The sequence below is a fragment of the Seriola dumerili genome, unplaced genomic scaffold (genome assembly GCF_002260705.1).
Source record: "Seriola dumerili isolate Sdu_G_001 unplaced genomic scaffold, Sdu_1.0 BDQW01000025.1, whole genome shotgun sequence".
Taxonomy (NCBI): domain Eukaryota; kingdom Metazoa; phylum Chordata; class Actinopteri; order Carangiformes; family Carangidae; genus Seriola; species Seriola dumerili.
Genome location: NW_019174280.1, coordinates 22315316 through 22334134, shown reverse-complemented (window position 1 = coordinate 22334134; position 18819 = coordinate 22315316). Strand labels below are relative to the sequence as shown.

The 18819-nt window shown below is 47.0% G+C and overlaps 1 protein-coding gene across 1 annotated transcript in view; it reads right to left on the bottom strand.

Moving 5' to 3' along the window:
- Positions 1 to 18819, bottom strand: part of rev3l (REV3 like, DNA directed polymerase zeta catalytic subunit) — a 52393-nt gene that overhangs the window by 12226 nt on the left and 21348 nt on the right. The window contains exons 2-13 of the mRNA XM_022766323.1: positions 18634 to 18819; positions 18391 to 18465; positions 16769 to 16929; positions 14053 to 14179; positions 13608 to 13702; positions 11872 to 11976; positions 10126 to 10210; positions 6864 to 7009; positions 6366 to 6494; positions 5864 to 6105; positions 5258 to 5384; positions 375 to 4167 (exon numbers count right to left, since the gene is read on the bottom strand). The exon at positions 18634 to 18819 is cut by the window's right edge and continues 4 nt beyond it. Of these exons, the coding sequence (XP_022622044.1) occupies positions 375 to 4167; positions 5258 to 5384; positions 5864 to 6105; positions 6366 to 6494; positions 6864 to 7009; positions 10126 to 10210; positions 11872 to 11976; positions 13608 to 13702; positions 14053 to 14179; positions 16769 to 16929; positions 18391 to 18465; positions 18634 to 18819 (5271 nt within the window). The remainder of the gene's footprint in view (positions 1 to 374; positions 4168 to 5257; positions 5385 to 5863; positions 6106 to 6365; positions 6495 to 6863; positions 7010 to 10125; positions 10211 to 11871; positions 11977 to 13607; positions 13703 to 14052; positions 14180 to 16768; positions 16930 to 18390; positions 18466 to 18633) is intronic.

Genomic DNA, 18819 nt, shown 5'->3' with positions numbered 1-18819 from the left:
ATTATATCATATACATTACTGTGATAGAATTAAACTAAATCTAGTAATGAATCACACGCAATATATTGATCAAATAAAGCAGTTTTACACATTTCATTCCTCATAAAGCAAGCCAGTCGTTTTGAATATTTTTTACCTTTGACATTGTTATTCATACAGAGGCAATAATACATTTTAAGCGTCACCACAGAAAGTGGAGAAGCCATCCTTCGAGGCGTAAGAGGCTCTGGAGTCAGGTGACTATAAGTAAACGGTATTATTTTGAGGTACTTGTACTTTACCTGAGTGCTTCCTTCTCCACTACATCTAATCTATCCACTGTATTGAATGTGATGATATATATAATGTCTGGTTGCTGGTGTGTACAGTCTTACATTGGTTTCCCCGGGGCGTCGGAGGGGTCGCTGCAGAAGGGCTCTTGGAAGGTCGCCTCCGACATCTCCAGGTCCAGCAGAGTGTTGAGGATCTCCTCCCGACTCGGAGGGGACATGAGGGGCTTGAGGACGTGGGCTCCGCCTCCCGTCCCCCGCAGCAGCTGGCTCGCCCTCACCTGGGATAGCGAGCCGACGGAGCGGGGGGAGCTACTGGGCGTGGTGGACGTCAGTCCATCCATGCCCTCCAGGAGATCCCCCGTCGGTGAGCCCTCGTGGTCGACGAAGGAGGCGGAGCTTAAAGGCAGCGGCAGGACGGGCTCGAAGACGGAAAACAGCAGCTCTTTTCTCTCACAGTGAAAGTCTTGAAAGGGGCTGAGGCTGTGGGCTTTACATAAAGAGAGGTCCCACTCTCTGCTCTTGATTCGCTCAGAGTCGAGGAACGTGAGGTGATTCGTCGCGGACTCCTTGTTCTCGGGTCTGTCGAAGAGGTCGGGGCTCGCCGGCCTCGCTTTGTGCCAGTCTGAGCCCCTTTGAAGCTCCTCCCCACAGACAAACAGCCTGTCCAGTTTCTTCTCGAAGCCCAGGCTCTGAGCGCACACGGCCTCCTGGCTCACGTCACTCAGGAACTTGACCGGTAAATTTTTATCAGTCAGGACAAACTGGCTGCCGCTGTACGGGCTGGAGAACTCCGTCTGATCAATAGCGTTGATATCGAACGTGTAGTTGTGCGGGAGCTCCGGGGACAAGCTGTCCTCTATGAAGTTACAAGCGTCCAGGCCCGGGTCTGACAGAAAGAGGGGGCAGTCGTCCGACACGTTGCCCTCCTGCTTCACTGTCGGATCTGGCTGAGTGCCGCTCGTCTTGCCTTTCCTGATTCGGGGCTTTTTACTCTTGGGGGTGGCAGGTTTCGGCGCCCTGGGTTTACGCTGAGAGGTGGAGGGAGCTTTTCTGGATTTGGCTGGTTTAGCTGTAGGATCTAGCAGCGCTGCGGCCTGAGCCACAGCAGTGGAGTGGCTGTGTGCACCGACCACTTGTCGGGGAAGCGTCTGTCCCTGCTGCCTCTTCTGGAGAAGCTGCTTGAGGACAGTCAAGCCGGAGGGGGTGTCACACAGAGCGGGGATCTCCCCGTTCTTAGGGCCTGAGTGTGGGGAGGCTTCTTTACCGTCTTCCAGTAAGAGTCGACCAGCCAGGGGAGGCGGAGGAGCCGCGCACTCCTCCTGTGACGCCTCCGCCTTCACCACAGTGGTCTGGCAGCTTTGCTGCTTCACATGAGGTGAGAGGCTTCGGTTGACCTCCATGATTGAAGTCTCACAGTCCTCCACCTTTGGCTCTACGGACCGGGCGTCTGAGCTGGAGTCTGGTGTGGGTGCAGTCTGGACGGCGCCCTGGCTGTCGCCGTCTGTGCTGACCGCCCGCTGAAATGGAGGCAACTCCTGAGAGGAGCTCTCAGAAGGAGGCGGCTCTTCCTCTGGGAAGAGGAGCTGAGAGCCGTCTTTACTCGACTCGAGGCTTTTGGGTTCTGCTGTCTTCTTTTTGCGAGTCCTCTTCGGTTTGGTTGCGGTTGCGGGACTGTTGCTAGGACCTTCGGCCGCACCTTTAGCTTTCTTCCTCTGCCTCGCAGCAGCCGCTCTGGGCTCTCCTTCCTCTGGAGGCTTGGTGGCCGACTTGTTTACTTTCCTTCTACTCTCTGCAGGTTTCTTACAGCGGGCAGTTTGACGCTTGTTTCGCGCTCCAGTGGTTGAAGACGCAGCGCGCGGCTTGTGAAAAGCGGAGCTAAGACACGGGTCGCTGAGCGGGTTTATCAGCTGTTCAGAGCCGTCCATAAGAGGGTCGCTTGGGGACCAACAACGGGGGGGCGTCAAGTCCGTGGGGCTCGGAGATCGATCGGAGAGGTATCCCAACTCCACCATGACATCCGTATACTCAACGTCATGGTCATCGGCTAGCTCACAGTAACACGGGCGAGGGGGCGGTAGAGAGGGGAGGATCGGACCTCTCTGACAGCCTTTAGTCCTTCTGACCCCTTCGCCCTGCCTGACTCGAGGTCTGGAGACGTTGCCGGCCGTCTTCTTATTGGTGGCGTTGACCTTTGCCTTTCGTTTGGGGTGTTTCTTGGCCTTGGGCTCGGCGACGGGGAACCTGACCGCAGTGGATTCCGGCACTTTGGGCCAGAAATCCTTCAGAGGAGCCAGTTTATTGTACAGATCCAGTTTCCCCGGCGTCAGCAGCACCAGCGGCTCCTCGGCGTTCACCTTGGACATCTTCACCAGCATGTTCTTCTGTCCTTTGAACCTGTTGATAATAATGTACTTGATGATGATGGGGGGTTCTTTCTTGCGCCGTTTCTGGTACTTTGCCTCCTGCACGCCGAGGACACCGCTGTCCTTGACCTTGCCGCTGTCCTTGACGGCGGCTGGGTTTTTTGAACGAGCGGCACCCGAGTGTTCTCCGTCCTCGCCGTCGTAGATCATTTTCCGTTTGGCCCTCAGGGTGTATTTACTCCCGGGCAGAGCTGAAGGTTTGGTGCAGGTGACTTTAGCGGATAAATCTTGCAGCGGGCTTAACCTGTCCTCCGCCGTGTCTGTAGCTTCTTCGGAAAGACAGGAAACGGCGGTGGAGGTGGAGTTGGAGAGAGCGGGCTCGGGAGCCTCTGGCTCTGTCCTTTCACTTTCAAACCCGTCCTCCAGTTCTGGCTCCTCCTGTGCCGCCGTCTGTCCCTCTGTGACGGGCTCATCCTGAACCGGCTCTGCCTCTTCGGCCCTTTCGTCTGAAGGTGGCATCTCTGCGTCCACAGCAGCGGTGATTGAGGTGAAGCTGTCAGAGGTAGAGCTTTCAACTGTGTTTAATTTGTTCCTCTGTCCCGTCATCCCTAACCTTCTTTTATTCACTTTTAGCCTGGACCTGCGAGGCTGGGCTTCCACCGACTTGCTGCACGAATCCGTTAGCTTCTTGCTGCCAGCTTTTTTCCGGCTGAGGCAGTTAGAGAGGATGACGCTGGGAAAGAACTTGTAGTGCGCTTCCTGCTGGGCCACGATAGTCTTCTCCGTCTTATTTTCCTGATAGTCCTCGTACCTGATTTTGAGTTCGCCGACGTCACCCTCCTCGCTGTCCTGGCCCATCTCTTCCTCCTGCGGATCGAGGAACTCCCCCTCCTCCATGGGAGACGGGGCGGACGACATGTTCCTCAGGATGGGGCTTTTACCGTCCTTCTGGCTCAGCTCCAGCTCCGTCTTGGCCGAGCAGTTCCTCAGCTCGGAGTAACAGAGAGAGAAGGTCCTGTGGTTCTGGAGAATGGACAGACAGTTTGTTTCTACATTCTTTATGCTGCTGTACTTCTTCCTGCTTTTGGTGACTTGTCCGTTACCAAACGGGAAACTTTCTAATTCTGTCTTATCCAAGGCTATAGAGGTTTTCTTGTCATAGGTGTACAGGGGCTGGATATCCTCTTTGTTTACACAGGGCGACGCCTCGGGGTGGTTGGCTATTTTGCAGGGGATGGGGTGTTTGACCGGCGGGATGTAGGGGATTTCTTTATTAACCCTGAACCCCGTTGAACATTCACTGCTGCTGTCCTGGCTGCTTTTTAATTGAAAGTGCTTGTCGAGCGGCTGCTCCGTGTCCAGCACATGAACCGGTCTGTGCTCCGGGTGCTTGTACTCCAGAAGGGTCTTGGCCGAGGAGGGGGGCTCCAGGTGAACCGTCTCCCCGGGGAAGGGGTTCCTCTTTCCAAGCATCTTTTCTGCGACTATGAGAGAAGACTGGGTCCTGGAGCTGCTGTCCGTTAACGAGGAATCTACGGAAGCAACAGAAGAAGAAGAAGAAGGAGTAGAAGAAGAAGTGGACCGTCAGTAAGCAGATGCAAGAAATAGATTAAAATCTAGTGTTAAATACATGTTCATTTACATTCAGCAATTTTTGTATCTCATTTGTTATTATTATTATTAAACTGTACTTTATCAGATGCAAAAAATAAAAAAAGCATATCAGTATTTTATATATATATCAGCCATCAAATACATATCATGCCATGAAGTTACAGTCTCCGTGTTAATTGTTCATTTATCTCTTGATGTGTGTTTTTACATCAAAATCTGTGTATTTTCTTTTCCTATTCCTCTCTTCCCCTAAACTATAAATCCTGTCAGTCGCTGTGCGGGACCCACGAGCGAGCGAATATCGTTTTCCCTCTTTCCTCTCGACCCGTGGTTAAGAAGGAAAATGGCTGGAGTTCGCTCATTTTGCTTTTTCATGCCAAAACAAACAGGAAGCGGCAGGGACAGACAGTGATGCAGAAAACATGAAGGAATGAGGGAGGAAAACGTGGAGTTTGACCACGGCTTGGTCTTTCGTCACCTCTGAATGAAACATGTGCGAGTGTGAGGAAAGCGTGAGAATGTGCTCTGGTCAGCAGCGGTTTGATTCCCAGACCATGATCTGCATGTCTTGCTCCTGCTCTCTCCCTGTATTTCCCATCGGTCTCGACTGTCTCCATCAAAGAAACGTAAAAAAGAAAATGACTTAAATAAAAGTGACAGATAAAAACAGATAAATACGCAGCGTAATAAGCGTTTAACTTCCACCACGTACCAAACTCTGCCTCCACAGCCACTGCAACGTTTCTGAAGAGTTCATTCAACTCCAGATCATCATCTAAAACCCCAACGTCCTGTATTATCCAGCATTAAATCACATCTCCCCCAAAATGAAATTGGATCATGCAGCTAAGACCTGGTGTCAACCCAGATGTTTGTTGTGCGGCCGCTGTCAGGTCCGTACTGTGATATCCTCCATGGGACATGAATCAGCAGGAGATGTAAGATAAGCATCAAAGCAATCTGACATTTAAGTGCCGTCTCTGTGTGTCTCAGCGTGAGATGACTCACCGCTGTTCTCGTCCGCCGCCCCGTCGAGCTGGGGGATGGACAGGTTGGCGAAGAGAGAGTTATTCCCACTCCACTCCATGTCCTCATCAGAGGACTCCTGCTGCTCCTCGCTGAAGCCGTCCTCTGCCTCCCTCACACCGGGCCTGCACACACGGGAATGACAGGAGCACTGATTAAACGCTGCACGGGCACAGATCACTGTGGACGACCTTCATGCGACTGCTCGCCGTCGGCTGGCTCGTGTTTCAATGGGGACAGTGAAACGTACATTTTCTTTCATTTATCTCAATGACAGACTCATTTTGACGCCAATTCGATCGCTTCGATTGTTTGGTTTAGAGTCCTGTGCGATCAATGATGATCAGACAATCAGGTGGATTTCAGGTGAGCATGCATTCACCTTCCTGCTTCCTGTTTATGACTCATCTGTGCAGTCTGAGGTTTTAGCGTCGCAGAAATGGTAATGAAAACATGTCGTGTGAGAATTTTTTCTTTTCACATTTAAGTTTAGAACTTGGGAACGTTCCCATGTTCTGCCTACACCTGTTTTTAAATTCATCGTCCCTGAGTCGGATCATGAGTCGCAGCAGGTTCACAACAACAGACGTGCCTCTGTAAGGACGACCTCTGAGGAGCCTCGTTGTCCCACCGCTGTGACATTATCACGCTGAGCTCTGCCTCCGCTCTGTCCAGCTCCGGCTCCGCCTCCTCCTCGTCACTGTTGCAGTGGTAGCTCCTGGCGCCGGGAAGAGACTGGGGCTGGGAACTCTGCCCAACGGTGGTCCTGCAGAAACCATCGTCCTCCAGGCCGGCCAGCAAATCAATGATGGCGTGGTCTTGGCTGCTGTCTGCACAGACAACAAAAGCAAAGCATTTAAATCACATTTTATCAATTAGCTGCAAGGAACAACTTTAAATGTGGCTAATCAATCAAATCAAACCTATAAATTGCCTTGAAATTGGTTTAAAAAAAATAAAATAGTATATCCACAGACTGTCAACAGAAAAACCAGACGATTTATGATGGAAACAGGATTTTAAATATTGTAATATATGTTTGAGGAGAATATCAGACGGTGAGCAGATCAGAGCTGTGTCTGGATCGTACCTAACAGAGGTGAGTGGTTGGATGTTTGGGAGAGCGGGAGGAAGGTCTGACTGTTCTCCAGGAGACTCAAGATGGCCTCCTCATCAACCACAGCCTCCTCCGGGATTTTACCGCTGTTCCTCACAGAGTCTGGAGGAGGAAAAGCAGAAGAAGAAGAAAAAAAGCAGTTAGCATATCTTGGTTGAAACAGCGTCAAAGATTCGTCAACACACACACACACACACCAGGGCGGCATCGGCCCTGTGGTTCAGCGTGAGGTCAGTGTGTATGCCACTGGCCGCCCCCGGCAGTTTCTACACTCCCCCTCCCCCCGACACAGTGGGAGTGATAGGGAGAATGAAAAGAAACGTCAGTCTCACAGAAGAAGAAGAAGAAGAACTTTATTTAAACATCGTGTTATGGGTTAGCCTTTAGCATAGCTGTAGCTGCTCAGTATATACGAGCTCTACCAGCTAACACGTAGCTGCGGCTACGGTGAGCAGGTTCTTTCTTCCTCACCTGGCTGCGAGTCCCTGTGCACCTCCACAGCGTTGGCAGGAGTGCACAGCGGCCCCTCTGGGGTCAGGGGGTCAGAATGGAGAGTGAGGTCACCGGGTAAATCCTCGTGGTCGTCCTCCTCGTCGCCCACAGACGAAGCTTGTGTTCTGAGCAGAGAGACGATATGAATTCATTTCTGCACGATGGTGAATAATAATAATGAAGAGGTAATTTTACGGCTCCGAGCTTCAGATACTGGGAACAAACTGGGTGCCACGTTACAATAAGACCTTCCTTATAAAGGATTTATAAATGGTTTATAATTAGGTTCTTAATTTGCTTGCGTATTAATGTTTGTAACTAAATAAACAATTATAAACAAGTTATAACACAGTTTTCATACATTGATGCAGGCGGAGTTAGCACCATTTATAACAGGTAAAAGGAGCCTTGTAGTAACTCAGTAATAAATGATGTGTTTTAAACTTTACAATAAGGCATTTTACCAGGTATTAATGTTTGTAACTGATGATAAATGGTTGTAAAAATGAGATGAAACATATTTGTATCGTATATATTTTTCTATAATATTTCTTCACATTTTATTGTAAATATTTTTTATCTTATTGTTATTTTTTTCTATTTATATCTGTTTCATCTTTGTTTATATTTATTTTCTTCTAACTTTTTCTATAAAACACTGAAGCAAATTCCTTTTATGTTGAAAACCTACTTGGCAATAAACCTGATCACCACTGCCCTTTTATCCTAATCTGTTATANATTTTTTTCTATTTATATCTGTTTCATCTTTGTTTATATTTATTTTCTTCTAACTTTGTCTATAAAACACTGAAGCAAATTCTTTTATGTTGAAAACCTACTTGGCCATTAACCTGATCACCACTGCCCTTTTATCCTAATCTGTTATTACAGCTTATAAAAATGTTAAACTAATAATAAACTAGTTATAAACCATTCACAAATCCTTTATAAGGACTGCAGACTAATTCTCCCATTTGGCCTGAATGAGCTCTGACCTGCAGATCAGCAGCTCAGAGAGTTTGTTACCTGAGTCACGAAGCAGAGGACCTGCTGGTATCTGCCTCATGCAGTCGTGTTTTATTAGCATCTCTTTACTCTGGGTCTTAATCAGGGGAAGTGATCTGTTTACTCTGTGTATGTGTACACAGAGCTGCAAGTGCGTGTGTGTGTGTGTGTGTGTGTGGCTGCACAAGTGTGGAGAGTGTCTCTCATCTGATAAGTGTGTGTGAGTATATGTGTGTGTGTGTGCAGCTAAGTGCGGTGCGTCTGTGTGTTGGAGAGGGAATATGAATGGAAAACGGGCAGGCAGCCAAGAGTGCTCTCAGCAACAAGCTGCCTATCATGCTCCTTTACCCATACTGCCCTGCTGCATCGCCTAGCAACTCACTACCACTTAGTGACTCTGAAATATTGAAATGAAGAGTAAGGATGGGGCGGGCGGGCGCCACCTGCAAGTGGAACAAATTTCCCAGGAATGATGATTAAAAAAAAGAAAGAAAGAAATGGATTTCTGAACTGACTCGAACCCTGTGTGAGGAGGGATCTGATCAGAGCCTCGTGCTCCGCAGGTCGCAGGTTTAAATCCCACAGCGAGCAGGAGGAAGTGAATATTAAATGCCCTCAAGCCGCTGACTCCTGACTGCGGGCGAGCGTTATCAACTTCTGCAGGATAAATTCAACCATGGAAAGATGTTCTGATGAAACACGCTGCAGCACTTGAAGTCACAGTCACATGACCAAACGTTCACTCTCTTTAAAATGATGAATGAGCTGAGGACGAATGGTAAAACCCAACCTGGTAGCAAGGCTGATGGATGATGAATGATTTTCCGTGGCGACGAGCGACGAACACACGACTGTAACTGTACCAAATCAGCGTTTTAGAGTTTGAGTCATCAGCTGACATTTCTCTGCTGGGACTTCACTGCAGCCTCGTTGTCGTTCAGAGACTTTGTTCTGCCGGGGCGCGTGAGGAAAAAGGGCTCCAGAGAGTCGGTGTGCACGTGCCACTGTCTGGCTGCCTCTTAATTAGTCTGCTGGTTAACGACTTTAGAGGCGACGAGGGAGGGAGCCTGGCAGGCGTCGGGAGATTACAGCGGCGATTAACACATTTCGCTACCATGCCACGCCCCCCTCCCCCCCTCTGTTTCACTATGAGGGTTTGAGTAATGGAGATTTTGACCCCCAGCACCATCTATCTCTAAATATTACAACTTTTACATGTTGTAACATCAGATGAATCATGTGACGAGCTGGTTCATGTTTTGTTTTTGCCCCGAGGAAACAAAAGCAAAAAAGAAAAAAAGAAAAAAGAAAAAGAAATCTGTTCTTTTTGTTGTTTTTGAATGATATATTATCAGAAGACTCCGTCTTCCAAAATATCAGGTAACATTTTTTTCTGCCCAAAACATGAAGGTGTAGCAGCAGCAGCAGCAGCAGCAGCAGCAGCAGGAACAAGCCAACGGCAGCGAGGTGACAGACTGTGTGTGAGTATTAACAGAGACAGTGACCGAGGCGGCCGGGCCCCGGGAGAGCTGCCAGCGAACTGTGTGTGCTCCATCACTCAAGCCCAGCCCCCCATGTGCAAGGAGAGTCCACCCACCCCCCCACCCCCCCGACCTCTCCTCTGTTCCCTGTTTGATATCGGAGGGGGTGAATAGGAGCCATCTGGATCTGATGCAGATCACGCACGGCTGCTGAGCCAACTGTACTTTTAGTTGTAACAGGAAATAGTTTCTGCCTAAACATGGTGGGAGTAGGAGGGAGGAGTGTGTGACCTCATCATTTTACTCTCTCCTTCCCCTCTTTCCCACCCGCTCTATACATCTGTTCCGACTCCGTCACTCCTTCCCCCCGTCTTCCAACCTCTGCTTTCACTCCCTCGCTCGCTGCCCTGAGAGGAAAGAGGAGGCGGACGTGAAGCTGAGACGCCCGGGGAAACTGAGGACATCCGATGGCTTCATCACAGTTCAACACAAAGAACCAAAGAAGAAGAGAAACTTGAGACGAATGTGGTCCGAGACTGTGGGAAACTCGTCTCAAGCATCTTGTGCTTATTATCAAACATTGTTTCTCTTCTTCCAGAAATTCCAGCTCTCTGCAGCGACTCTGGCTTTCCTCCGGGGGGGGGGCGGGACGATTGTCCAACAACAACTCTCAGATCTGATTTGTTCTGAAAACGTCTGACGAGACCCGGCTGTCACCACATCAACAGATCAGATGAAGGATGAACAACTTACACGTCAAACTCGTTCTCCTTCAGAATCTCCTTGAATCTCTTCATGAAGATTTTCTCGCTCTCCGTCACAGTGACGAACTCGCGATCTGGAACACATCAGAGAAACAACTTCATCATTCCTGGAAACGCTCTGTTCTCGGATTCCAGAGTTTCACGGGCCAGAAAGTCTGAGCCACGGTTTTGAAACATGTTGGTTAGTGATGTCTGTTCAGTGTGCACACAGTAATAAAATGAGACTGCATGTAAATCTACACTCAGGGGCGTAAACAACAAAACCTTTCCAAAGTAAAATCTGTGTAAAACCTGGACACCATCATTTCCTCTCGCTGCACTTCTCAGACCTGGGAACCCTGTGTACTTGGACGTAGTCCTGCACATTTCATCACAACACAGCAGATAAGCCTGCGATTATTTATCCCCCCCCCCCCCGTTTCCACGAGAACTGTGCGGCGATAAGTCAGAGTTTTGCAAGATTAAAGTTCGTGTATTGCCGCTCACACAGGCAGCTTTAAGACTGATGCCTCTGTGACGCGTGGAGGTAATGGAAAACGTCGTCTTTCACTGGAATAAGGCCTCGACAACAAAACTAAGACAGATGTGATAGCCGGATAATGAGGATCCAGACATGATGAAACAATACAGTTAGCCACAAAAGAGTTTGTGTCGCCCGAAAACACTGTCACGACCATCACAGAGAGCAGAGAGGCCGGCGCCACCGAAATGAAAACAGCTCACTTCGGCTCTGCTAAAGCTTTGAATGCAACTTCTTTCTATTATCTGCCAACACCATTTAATTTCAAACCATCCACTCTCTTAAACAAGACAACAGTTCAGCCAGATCGCTAAACCAGGAGCTCCCAGCCTCGTTTTGGTTACTCACATTTAAAAAACACGGACAGACCTAAATACTCAGGTAAAGTCCTCCCACAGGTGTTGACCTCTTGTACTGATGACCTACTTTAAAATCAGTGAATTATTGTTTTCTAGATCATCTAAGTCATTGATCCATGTGTTTGAAAGACCTCCTCTTGTTAATGACGACATATGATGATGAAATAATCATCAGCACCATGACTGAGTGTTTCCACCAATGACCAACTTGCGCTCCCGTCAGTGCAGAGAGTAAGAGAGTTAGCATTAGCTCAACCGCTAACACTGTGTCAGCCACTGCCAGCTACAAGCTAACAAACAACATGAACATGTAGAAGATGCTAACTACGCTAACAGCTCTGACCCGTCTGCTAGTCTCTGATTCTGGTCTGAACAGACTCTTTTTTTTCCCCCCAAATTAATGCAACAACCTGCAGCAAGTTCAAGCTCATTACCTGCCGTGGAAACACTGACCTACATCACTTTATTCAAAACATAAAATCAAGTTAGCACAACTGAAATCTTGGTCTCTCGTTGCACAACGACACCGTGTGCTACGGTGAGTACTGTGGGTCAAAGTTAAACCACGAAGTTGGTCTGTAAGTTGCCGTCTTCCCAAAACTTAGCAATTAACAAAATTAAGACTTAATTCGCAATAAACCAGAATTATTATTCTAAATCCTGAACAATAAGCAACAGTTGGGTCGATGATTTAAACCAATAGTGATTTGCTGTCACAGTTTGCTACTCAGGAATGTTAATTGATATACAGTACATATAAATAATAAAATCTAAAGAACAACAACAAAAAGAAGTGGTAAGAGAACCGTTAAAGTACTGGATCAATAAGCAGAGTTTACACTGCAGATCTCCTCACCTTGTGACTCGGGGGTTTCTATCTGGGTGGCCTGGTTCTTCTCCCTCCTCCTCTGCTTCTCGTCCTCCCAGATGGCCTGCAGGCCTGGGTTCCTGCCAATCTGATCTGGACGAGACGAGACGAGTCACAACACGGCGTGTGGGCTGACGATACCATCACACTGTATCACTGTCTTTTTATGGAAGTGTTGAACCCGACGACTAAACATTTCTGGTGTTTGTGTATAAGCTGCGCTGACCAATAAACGTTAAAACCATAAAATTCATCCCATAGATGCTGTAACTCTTGTTTTCAGCAGCACAGTTTTAATATACTGTTATAAAGCGGATGGAAAAGCATGAGTCACCACACACGCACTGGCCTGGACTGGCCTCTCCTTCTCTTTCTTCACTCTCAGGCAGATGCTTGGTGTGGTTTACCCCTCTGTGTCCAGCCTGATCTAAATCATGTGTTTACCAACGGTTTGCTTCGAATGAAGGGACCAAAAAAAAAAAAAGATCCAACACTTGTGACTCCAGCTGCCTCTTCAAACTTTCCATTTGTTTAACAGCACAGTTCAGTTTGACACTTCCTGTGGACAGAGACGTTTTTCACTCACAAAGTCAGAAATAAAAGGGCAGATCTTTGGCGTCTCAGTGAGGGAGAAGATGGATGTTTAGCTTTGTTATCAACATGTAGTGACTCCTCTTCCCCCTCTGATCCAAGCGTTTCTCCCCTCACACTCTCAAATAAACATAATCCAGATGTATTGATGTGAGATTTTCAATAATTATAAACACAGACTGTGAATAAAGATGGACGTAGTCTCCCTGACGTCACCCACAGGTTTCTGAAGAGCAGTTTTGAAGCTCAGAGTGAGCTGCTTCGCCGTCGCCATCTTGGCAGTGTCTGACTCCGCCTCTAACTCCCAGCTAATCCAAAAATGGACAAAGAGGAGGGTTTGTGTGTGGAGCTGAGACTTCAGTGCACACCTGTTTGTGGCAAGAATACGCTCACCCACCTGTCACTCAAAGAGGCCCCGCCCTCTATTATTCATAACTTTAGTCCTTAATAAAATATAAACAGGTGTCATGAAGGAGGACATGTTGATTTCTGCTGTAAAGTTGGACATTTTAACATGGGAGTCTATGGGGACTGACTCACTGTTGGAGCCAGACTCTAGTGGTCGTTAGAGGAACTGCAGTTTTTAACACGTTTTTTTTTTTTAAGGATGCCGCTTGACGACAAAGCTTGAGGTGCTGGACAAACACTGTGAAAGTATCAATGTGCTCAATCCACAATGCACCTTAAAACGAGCCGTCAGGACTTACCGCACTCAGCATCTAACCTTTTTTTTTTTGTTGTTTAACTTTATTAACAACACAGCACCGAGCGGCACCAGGCGTCTTTAAGACCAAAAAAGGTCACAGACACATTCACTAAACCCTGATACTTAAGGACTCTGCAGAGAGATGGATTCCCTCATCTCTGTTAATGTCTGCTTGCGACAGGCTGTGTTAGGTCAGCTCCCCAGTGTTTACGTTGAGGGCCGTTAACTGATTCTGATGTGTGGAGACAGTCGGAGGGTCCCAGCAGTAATCTGAACCCTGTTGTACCTCGAGCACAGATGACTCATACAGTCAACCTTTCACCTTTCCTTCTCTCCCCCGTCTTATTCCTACAACTGTGTCGGAGTAGACCTCACCTCTGACAGCGACCGGCTGCACCGGTCGGCACGATGTCCTGAGGGAACTTACTTTCAATTTCCAGGCGGTTGAGGATATCTACTGCCACGGCGTCGACCTCCAGCTCACAGGTGCTCTGCTTCGCCACGTCATCCAGAACTAAGGAGCTGCAGACAGAATATTATTATAAAACCTTCAAGCGCTAGCTAAGTCGAGAAACATCATGGATTTGAATTGTATTCGCTTTTGATTTTTCAGTTTTTATTTCTTTGTTTTATAAAAAAAAATAAAACAAACATACAAATAAAAACTTTTAAAGAAACTAAAAAGAAAATGTTGGTGAGAGCAGAAAAGCAAAGATATTTTCTAAAATGAGAAAAAACAAAACTTTAAACTCATTTTTGGGATGTTTCAAACCGCAGGAGGTAACTCGTCATTGGCTGTCACGTTGCAGCCGGTACGGCACCCAGTAAAAACAAAAAGATAATGCAGCAGCGTCTGTGCAGGTGGCACTCACCAGGGTATGGCGTTCTCCTCCCAGCGGACGAACGTACCCCCCAGGCTGCTGTCGTTGAGCTTGGAGGTGCAGGGACTCTTCCAGGGGCTGATGCTGGGACGACTGGGAGTCTGCCTGTCTGGGACTTCTGCAAGAAACACAAACACAGACATGACATGAGTGAAATATATCATAGTGCTTCTCTGAGGATAAAAAAGACATTTCCATTGATTTCACAGGTGGAAATTTACAATACACATGAGCCACAGCCTGAGATATGTATAATAAAATGAGTGTGATTATCTGGATGGTGTTGACAGGTCTTTCCTCCTGTGACCTGCAGTGCAAGTAAAAATTAATTAGCTTAATGACTGAACTTTGTCAAATTGTTGGCTACAACTTGTGTTTTAGTTTAACAGATTAGATTAAAACTGAGTGAAACTGTGGAGATGTGGGAACAGAGCTGTGGAGGAGCAGTGATGTCACAGGAAAATTAATAAAGCATTTCCTTATATTTTAATAGGCGTTAAAAATAGGAAATGTAAAAATAATTTATAAATGAACCATTAATCCATAAATAAATACATCAGATTTTAAAATGGATTTACAAAAACAGCACAAAAGACTCATTAAATAAACCATTTAAAAATAAATGTATTAATTCATGAATAAATGACAAATTGAAAAACTTAAAAAAAGGAAAACTATTATTATATATTATACTATATGAATTGAGGAATGTATTCCCATTTTAAAATGCCCATTACTACATTATAATGTAAAACCATTTTATAATTTATACATTTAAATTCTACATTACAATGTCATTTATTCATGAATTGATACATGTATTTATAAATGTTTTATCTAATGAGAGTTTTATGGTGTTTACTGATGGATTAATCGTTCATTCATAAATTCTTTTTACAATTACTAATTTTAATTCCTATTAAAATATGAAATTAAGGAAATGTTTTATTAATTTTCGTGTGGCCTCCCTGGTCCTCCATACACTGACACCAGGACAACCAAGTCTGACAGGGCAGGAAACGACCGGTCCATCAGACGGGTTGTAAACGAGCTGACAGGTTAAAATGTTGCTGATTAAATAACTAATTAATATTTACATGGACAATTACATGGGTAATTATTCTACTGTTATTGATTGGGGTGAAGACAGAGTTGTTATTAATGATATAAAAGGATGAATCCAGTTATAATGCAGTGAACTCAGGTTGTAACAGGAAGTGAGACTGAAACACGGTGTGTTCAGGCTGAATAATGGACTTCGAAACACATTAAGAGTTCTATTCATCTTAAAATGGCCCATTTTTCCGGCCCGGCCCCTTTCATCATTCCTTCACTTGATCCCAGATTAAGAACTTGCTTTCAAGTTTTATCACTTGAGGGGAGAAGAGAATGTAAACAGGTGTACCCATTATTGGAGTATTTTGGCTTCTTTGTCGTACGGGGGATTGGAGCCTCTTTCTATTGATTGCATCATTGTAGAGGTGGATCAAACATGGGAACCCTGCTTTTGTCAGAGGAGACTCAAGCGTGAGGATTTTGAAAAAGGAACTTTATTAAAGTCAAGTGAGGAATTTCCTGTCCCGACTCGTCAACGCCGTCACACGTGAAGGCGGAGCGGAGGTGCTGGTCTGAGGCTACGACTAAAGCTCTGATCAAACGGGGTCTGAGGAGGGACCCCTCAGTCTGACACGCCCACCGCGAGGCCCGAGAGACTGCGACCGAGTTCACACCGCCTGAAGAGCAAACTGCCTCCCCACTCAGGACGCACCAGTGGTGGAGGGGGAATCAGGAGCGTCCGGAAGAATTCCCGGTGGGCCCCTCGTCTCAACCAAGCTGAGTCTGTATTTGCAGTGGGGGGGGGGGGGGGGGGGTTAGGGTCACCTCACACCAAGGACGTCCCGGATTTGGACCTGCCCCCCCCCCCTCTCAGCGGTATGGCTAAAGAATGGATGGGTCACATTCAGCTCCCTCCTACAGCTGCTCTCAGTGTCAACACTTTAAGTATCACAGCGTTTGTACCTGGCAAACAGCGGGCAACACGGAATCCAAACGTAAGATTGGAGATATTGATTATGTAAAACAGAGAGAGTCTGGAGACGTGGAGAAGTCCCTGCTACCAACACAAATATGTGCTCGCTTGTTCTTCTTCTTTTCTTTACAAGTCTGAGCTCTCTCTCTCTCTCTCTCTCTCTCTCCTGTTTCTGTGGAAACTTCCCACGTGATTTTCCGCTGGTTTTTACTCTTTCGTTTTCTGAGCAGCAGTTGAAAGGAACCAAAATGGTTAAAATGGGCAAGACGATCCGAAAAGGGGACGGGAAGAAAATGTGAAAGCAAAAAGTGCACGAGGGGCAACGCGAGGGAGGAAAAAACAGAGAGGGCTTTCAGAAGACAACAGAGGCGTCCTGAGGCAGAGGTGAGATCACGACTAATTCAACGTGACAAAAGCCACGGCAGCCGGTCCTGGGCCGCTCTCTGTCCCCGCTGAGCCACAGGGAACAGAGTGCAGTGAGCATGAAGGAGCCCAGCTCTGCCCTCACTGTCCACACTGATGACACAGCCAAAGTAGGCCACTTACTAAAGCTCACAGGAGGGGGAGGGGGGGCTAACATAAGAACTGCCCCAAAGAGAAACAAGGTAGACATAATCATAACCTCAGGACGAAGGAAAAGAAACCCGGGACACAAGGGAAAAACCCCTCATCTCTTACCTTTGCTCTGGCTCCTGCGGAACTTGACGGCTCCCAGGTTGACCAGGTTCATGCCGTACAGGTTGTAGTCTATGAAGAGCTGCAGCAGGTAGGGGATGTGGCCCTCGTGGGGCTGGTAGCTCTTGCTCATCACTGCTCCGCTCTGCAGCAGCTCACACACCCTGCGACACACACAGGTTATTGAGACACTACAGACGGTTTCTTTTGGTGAAGCTCAGGCAATGATTAGATCCTCCCTTTGAAATCAAGCGGCCTTTTCTAACATAGTGGGTTAATGGTCACAACAGGTTGTTTTTCTCCCAGTGAAAACAGACAGAGAAAAGACCTGTTGATGTGACATAGTGACATCATAAAGACATTAAAAAAAGGCCTTTATTTTTACAGCCAGAGGAAATAATACAACTGACTTTGATGTTTAAAATCAATTTGCTGCTTTAACCCTCTGAGGTCGACGGATGTTTCTATTAATATCTTTGCGATAGCACAGTTTAAATGTTGTTAGAATCTCTAGACTCTCCACTTTCCCTTATATATTCTTGTGAGATCAAACGTGAATCATTGCCTCTAAAATCTGGTTAAAGTGACAGACACTACGACTCGGTGATATTACAAAATTATTCATTCTACTCATATATTGCACTATTTTTATGACTCTATAGACTTTAGTAAATCCATTTGAAACATAAGAACAATTCATCCAGAACAATAAAGGTTTGTTTTCACAAAATATTTGAAGAATTTCAAACACTAGGCTTCAAGTTCTCTTTTCTTCTCTGCGACAAAAAGGGGCGTCATTATAGAAAGAGCTGAGATTGTTCTGAAAATTAAAACATTTAACACTTTGGGTCTTTTATGTAATGTGCAAGAACCCTTTAAAAAGGTGAATTTAAGAAATGATGTAGAAATCAAATAAACGCCGTCAGACCTCAGAGGGTTAAAGTGTGTTGAACCTGTTCTCCAGAATCATCCTCACAGTACCACAGTCCTTTTCTGGGTATGCGAAGATGAATGGGGAGCAATTCATGTTTAAGGTCTGTCCTGGAGTCATGTTTCCTCTATAAAAGGTCAGAGCACCATGCTGGCTGACTGACTGGCTGATCTGCAACTCAACCCCCTCCTCTTTTCCTTCGTCTCTTCTCCTGTTTTCCTTTAATCTGCACCTCACCCTCTTGTCAGTTATTCTATTAATCTCGCTCCTTTATTCTTCGTCTTCTCCTTCAGCCTCTGCCTGTCACTCTCCCTCCTTCCCTCTCTGTGACTCACTCGCTGTCTGCCAAGTACCAGTTCAGCAGCACGACTCCACACACATGCACACACACACACACACACACACACACACACACACACACACACACACACACACACGCCGCTGACGTTGATCACTCTGGCAGATAAGTCACTGGTTCTTCTCGTGTGCTTCCACCGCACACAAACACACGCACACACACACGCGCTCTCCTCTCAGCCAATCAATTTGTACAACTGAGTGCGCAGCGATCGATTTCAGTTTAGCGAGAGCCGGAGTCATGCGCGCGCAGCCCGGCGTGCAGTAACATCAAACGGCAGGAGCGCGGGGATGATCTCTTTTCACATTAAACTGCATCGATCCGCAGTAACCTTACCTTTTGACCATCTGAGGATTGAACAGATAAATCTTCATAAAGTGCTTCTCCTTGTTGTGGTAGCCGTAGAAAGGCCTGAGAGAGACAGAGCAGAAGGGAGACATCAACCTGCGACGCTCATCATTAGGACCCCCCCCCTCCTCATTGTTGTTTTATGAATCTTAAATAAGATTTGTAATCGTGTTTCACGCTATTTTTTGGGGCGAATCGGCTCCGTTAATGTGACGATGACGAGGCGCTTACATGCCGGAGACCAGCACCACTTTGAAGACGTGCTGGGTGCTGGAGGCGGGGTTTCCCATGGCAACGTTGAGGGCCCTGTCGATGCTGAAGGCCACCTGCCGCAGGTAGCGCTCCGGCTGCTGCCCATGGCCGTCGTACGGCACGTAGATGTAAGGGAACACGCCGTGGAGGTGGAGGCATGTCTTC